This window comes from Petaurus breviceps, unplaced genomic scaffold, assembly GCF_028583685.1.
Source record: "Petaurus breviceps papuanus isolate PSGF00001 unplaced genomic scaffold, PetGlider_PUasm1.0 90977, whole genome shotgun sequence".
Lineage (NCBI taxonomy): Eukaryota > Metazoa > Chordata > Mammalia > Diprotodontia > Petauridae > Petaurus > Petaurus breviceps.
The window spans coordinates 18,364,117-18,370,116 of NW_027187391.1; the positions used below are offsets into that span (position 1 = coordinate 18,364,117).

At 39.0% G+C, this 6,000-nt stretch overlaps 1 protein-coding gene across 1 annotated transcript in view; it reads right to left on the reverse strand.

Moving 5' to 3' along the window:
- LAMA2 (laminin subunit alpha 2) overlaps window positions 1-5,564 on the reverse strand; it is an 831,335-nt gene extending 825,771 nt beyond the window's left edge. The window contains exon 1 of the mRNA XM_069077437.1: window positions 5,245-5,564. Coding sequence (XP_068933538.1) covers window positions 5,245-5,368 — 124 coding nt within the window. The 5' untranslated portion in view covers window positions 5,369-5,564. The remainder of the gene's footprint in view (window positions 1-5,244) is intronic.
- Window positions 5,565-6,000: the final 436 nt, after the last annotated feature.

Below are 6,000 nucleotides of genomic sequence, written 5' to 3' on the forward strand. Positions count from 1 at the left end.
GGTAGAGGGGGTTTCCTCAAATTTTCTCACCAGAGTTTTTTATATCAAGGACTTGAACCAAAAACATTCTATTAATGTATCCTAAAATCACATTTGTCTTTTTGACAGTCATATAACATTATTAGCTTTTGGTTCACACAAGGATTCCAATCCATTAAAACAAAACAAAGCAAAACAAAACAAAATAAAACAAAAAAAACTCTACTTTCTTTTTCCTTTGATTCCAGTTGTCATATCTCTTGTTTCTTCCCTTGTGCCCTAAGTTTTCCAAATGCCAGCTTTACATTTATTCCTATTAGAGTTCATCTTGTTGATTTCTATCACTATAGTCTATAAAATTTTAAAATCTTGATTTTATCATCCCATAAATTAGCTATCTTTTCTACTGTTTCAGCATCTGTATTTTTTGTCTTCATAGTCTTTACCCCAGACATTGGTTGAAACTTGAACAAAACATAATAGACAAACAAGTAGAGAACTTTATGGTACACACTTTCTCCAAGAATTTTTTTTTGGGGGGGTGGGGGAGAGTGGGTACAAACTAGACACAATCCACTAGGATTGTCACAAGGATAATGAGAGATTTCTGTCAGCTATTTTGCTAAAATAAAATATGCCTTTATAATTCTTCTGATTTACCAATCTAACAACTGTAACCTAGTCTGGTTTGTTTTCCATGATAGCCGCTAAGGTTTTGTCTAACTATGAAATTTAAGGATCTATATCTCTGACTTGTCCTTAGATAATCTAGGCTCTTCACTATCTAACGCATTGCTCTGCAAAAATAGGATGAATTAAGGAACAATTATAAAGGAAAAATAAACCCAGAAACTAGTGGCATGAATTACTTAAGTGAAGAGAAAAGGGGTTTTAAAGTCACTACAGAGGTTCTGTCATTTAGTCAACAAGCATTTATAGTCTTTGCTATAATTATAACAGACATTGTGCTAAGTGCTGGAGACACAGCAAAAGGGAAATCAAAAACAAACCAAAAAAACATACAATTCTTGCCCTCAAGGAGCTCACATTCTAATGGGGGAGACAACATGCAAATAACTATGTACATACAAGAAATGTGCAGTGTACATTAAAGATACAGTGTACATTAAAAATCTCAGAGAGAAAGTATTAGCAATGGGGGTGGAAGCACTGGGAAATTTCTTTTGGAGAAGTTGGGATTTGACTTGAGTCTTGAAGGTGGTCATGGAATCCAGGAGGCAGAGGAGATAAAGGAAAATATTCCAGTTATGGAGAACAACCAGTGAAATGCATAGGATTGGTAGATGGAATATCATAGGTGAGGAATTAGCAAGTAAGCTTTTGGAGCTGCTTTGCAAATTATATGGCAGTGAGTAAGTTATAAGAAAACCAGAAGAGTAGAAAGAGGTCAGGGTGTGAAAGGTTTTAAATGTCAAAAATAGTATTTTATATTTAATCCAGGAGGTAGTAGGGAGAGATTGGAATTTACTGACAAGGAAAGATGACATGATCAGACATACACTTTAAAAGACTGATTTTAGTGAGAGGACTACAGTTCTAAAACCTGCCCAGCAGGAAGCAGAGGGAAAGAACTTCAAGTAGTCAGTACAGTGACCTGATTCTGGACTCACACTATCTTGGTTCAAATCCCACCCCTGATGCTGGCTACTTGTATGGCCTGGGCCAAGTCATTTCAATTTTCTGGGTCTTTTTTCTTCTAACAATGGGTTACATTAAATTGAATATGAGGTCCTTTCCAATTTTTTGCCTGGGATTCTATATTCATTTGAACTCCACTGAATTAAAACAAAATTCCCGGTGCCAGTTTCCATTAGTTTTATACCACCACAACTCTAAGGATAGAATTATATTTCTAGGTACTCAAAGGTGTAGAGCACAAGCACTTAAAAGTGTACAAAGTTCATTCTTGTATGAGGGGCATGTGATGGGGAGGCTGGCATTAACTGAGTAAAGAAATCAAATCACTACATCTACTTAAATTTAAGAGATGCTATGCCCTGACATATTTATCAGGTGAAAACATATTTTGATTTTTCACTAGGTGTGAGCAAAGCATGGGAAACTCTCTAGGTGTGAGAGGAGGTCTGGATTGGCTAAGGGATTTGGTTTTGCTCTGTGAGGCTTTTTTTATACAAAACCTAGTACAGAACACAAAAGATTCAAGTGAATGACAAGCCAGGAGAAAGTGTTCCTGCCTGAGAAGAAACTACTTGGGGTTTGGTGGAGGAGAGCCCCATAATTCCCCACCCATAATGTGTGAAGGAGACAGATTTGGCATTCTAGCAGTCATTGCAACAGGTGATGGGGTATATCTTCATCAGAAGGAGGAAGTCAAGATCAGACTGGATATAGATTTAAGGCTCTACCAAGAACCCAGTAGAAAAGCTACATCATACCCAATGGGGAACATCTTAAGCATTCCAGCAAAAGGACTTCCAGAAACTATGCTATCAGTTCTTGAGGCCATTTCCCCCTGGACTCTATAGACTTGCAGAGTGTTTGTCATGAACTTGGGAATGGGATGTTCTGTATAAAGTATGTCACCATAGTGATAGCCATTTGCAAAAGCTAATTAAGAATGGCTAAATAATTAATATCAACCAATAATCAAGGAAGGAATCATAGGATAGACATCAGATGGGGGCATATGGGCTATATAACATTAAAAAGACACTCCTTTCTTAATGTTCCAGAGTTAACCCTAGATGTTTGAGGACTCTTTGTGATCATCCTCACTACTCTCCACAGACCCAACTGGTCAGTGTGAGTCTGAGTGGGGATAGTTGTCCCACGGAAGGTGTTCCACTTCACAACATTCCCGTGAGTTAGGTAGTACAAGCACATTATTAATTCTCATTTTTCTGATGCAGAAACTAGGGCTCAGACTCAACCTACAATCACATAGCTAATAGGTAAGGGGATGGGTACTCAAAACCAGGTCTTCTTTCTCCAAGTCTTGTTCTCTTTACACTACACAATGTTGGCCAACATAAAAGGAGACAGAAAAGAGCTCGTTGAACATGTAGAGCTGTGCTGTAACTTCAATACCAGGACACCTTAAAAATAAAGAAGCTGGTAAAATCAAGGACTAACTTCTTCATTCAAAGTAATATCCTGCACTCCTCTACAGGAAGCTCCAAGGCTTTTTAAACTATAACTTTGGCTGAAAGGTGGCCTTGTTCTCCAGAAAACAAAATAAAAGAAACCTTGGCACACCCAAAAAAAGGAAACCTGCTACAAGCATTGATTCTTTTTCTGGAAATTAATCCAACAGTTGGAAATGAAATTATACATTTGATTATATAGAAAAGCTTAAAATTCAATACCTAACTGACTTGATTGCTTACCTCTAAGCCCATTTCCAAATGTGTTCAAATGACCTGAGTGAGATTTTTTCACCACATGTTGTTTCACATAAAGTTTATAGAAATGTTCAAGAGATTTCTCAATGACTACCCTCTTCTCAAACATTGGATCAAATTCGTAGGAATCCATTTGAGAGATGCTCACTGTCCTTAGTTGCAAACGGAATCCTTTCCCATTCTAGTCCAAACTAGCTCAGTGAATTGACTTTTAAGTCCTTCATAGTTTCAACAACCACAATGGTATTAAAGTTTTATTAAAATATGTAGTCAACTCTCAGAGAACTACATGATGTTAAAATCATCATCTGGGAGTCCAGCTGATAAAAATGTTCTCGTAACCATTGTAAACTGTAGGCTTAAATCAGTGCCAATCTCAGTTTTCTCCAGAGATAGATAAGGTCCAAAAAGTTATACAGTGAAATCAGGGTCAATGTTATTCAAGGAATTTCAAGCAATGAATTATTATTATAGCACAAAGTTCAGGATATTTCCTTACAAGTTTGTTGGTTTGTTCCAATTGTGCAACTATAAATGTTAAGGTATAACAGAAGTTTACAAGAGTACCAGGACAAATCTATGCATCAGAAAGTGAGAGGAAAAGCCCTCTTGTAAGTCTTATGACGTTAGTAGATTAACAATGATCTCATCCTTTCAAAAAGTCTCTCATCTTGTTCTTGTTAGTGAAAGGGTAACTTTTCCTAGGTCACAAAACAAACTTGAAAGAGTTTCAGAGTTTTTATTTTGTGTATTTTTAAAATGCTGTACTTTAATTTTTTTTAAAACATGCAAAGTAACTTTTTGGAAATATTATTGTTCCTCAACTGTATTTTAAAATACTGAAGGTGGCATTGATTTAAGAATTGTGGCAATTTTAAACAAACAAACAAACAAAAACAAAGGAACAAAGATCTCTTCACAGGGGCTCTAAAAACTTCAAAAAAATATCATTGTACAATACTCCTAAGACCAGCTCTTAAGTATTCTGCCTCATATCTAATTGTCATTGTTTCACAAACTCCTCTGAAGTTATATTTCTGGTCACTGTGAACTTTGCCCAAATATGCATTTCATAAAAGGCTGTCCGATGCATTCATTTAGCAAAAGACAATAGGAATGTCACTATAAAAATAAGACGGGTGGGGAGAAGAGGGAGATTGTAAATGAAGACTAGGGTGTGGAAGAAAGCATTATTTCCAAAAAAGAAAGTATAAAAGCTCTTCAAAATTATTTCGTAGAGAAAATTAAAAGCACCCAGGCAAATAGGAATTCAATTCATAATTCTACAATTCTGATTCAAAAGTTTGTCAGTTTTAGACTACATTAGAAACGAAGCCTTTTCAAATGGAAAGGAAGTCTCAATTGCTCCCCCGAAGTTGCTTGGAAAGATCACAAGAGTTTAAAACCTTTCTCTACAGGGCATCTCACTGGATTGCAAAAACTTTTTAAACTTGGAAAAGTTTCCTGCCTGCATCATGTTTGTTGAAACCAGCTTTTTGGATGTATGATACCATTGAGATCCCTTTGCGTATTGCCTGTACGTTCAAATGTACCGCATTTTCATGGGGAGGTGGGGGGAACAAGGAGGGAGAACCCCAACCACTTCCCAGTTTTATTTGAGAAGTATATTTAGGGGATTCTCCCTCCCCGCCCCCAACTAGGTTTGGATTCCTGCAAAACTAACTCCCCATTGGAAAGTTTCTGACTCTCCTTCCCTAAGTCAAGACACTACCCGTCCCCCAAATACCCCCACCCTCCGCTCTCTGTTAGAAGACGGGTGGTAAGCTGGGGTGATGGTGGTGATAGGAGAGAAGGGGTGGTGACAGTCTGGGTGGGATTTTAGGAAAAGACGGTAATGACTGAACCTCTGCCTCCACTGTACCTCTTTGCTGATGAGTCTGCTGCAGATGGGATGGGACCCGCAGCTGCTGTTGGGCTCCGATGCTCTCAGGACTCCATAGTCCTGTGAACAGCAGGAGGAAAAAATGCCAGGCGTGCCCCGGCATCGTGCCTTGCCTCAATCTGCCGCTGATCGGCCACTGTCTCCCTTCGCTGTGTCTCTGCAGAGACGGAGCCTCGGCTGTCTGTCTGGAGAGAAGTGGAGAGTAGAAGAGACCCGGCTGACTGGCTTGGGACAGGATGACTGGGGGGCGGAGGAGAAGTGCGTGCGTGTACTCTGAGGCCCTCCCCTTCCCTGCCTCTCTGCCCCACAAATGGACAGTAGTAGAAACTGCATTTGTCCTCCCCCGAAATAGAGACCCTCACCAAGCTTTTGCTCTGCCTCTTCCGGCCTGATACTTGGAGTGGTCTGTGAGACATACTTCTTTTGGTAAAGGACCATTCTCACCCTTGCTTTTTTGGAAAAAGATGTGAACAAGCATTGAAAGAAAATAGGGTCATGTTCCCAGTCTCGGAAGCCCTGGGCAAAACTGAGCAGCCTGAGCCTCTCCTGGAGTCAGATAGATTTTGTTCTGAGAATTCCTCTCAGAGACATTACCTGAATGATCCTGACCCAAGATTCTTGGGCAAGTCACTGAACTTAGTGCCTCAGTTTCTTCACTGGCACAATGGGAGGCTGGACTAGATTAGATCATTATTCAATTAGCAAGCATTTAGTAATATATCAGGTGTTCTGCTA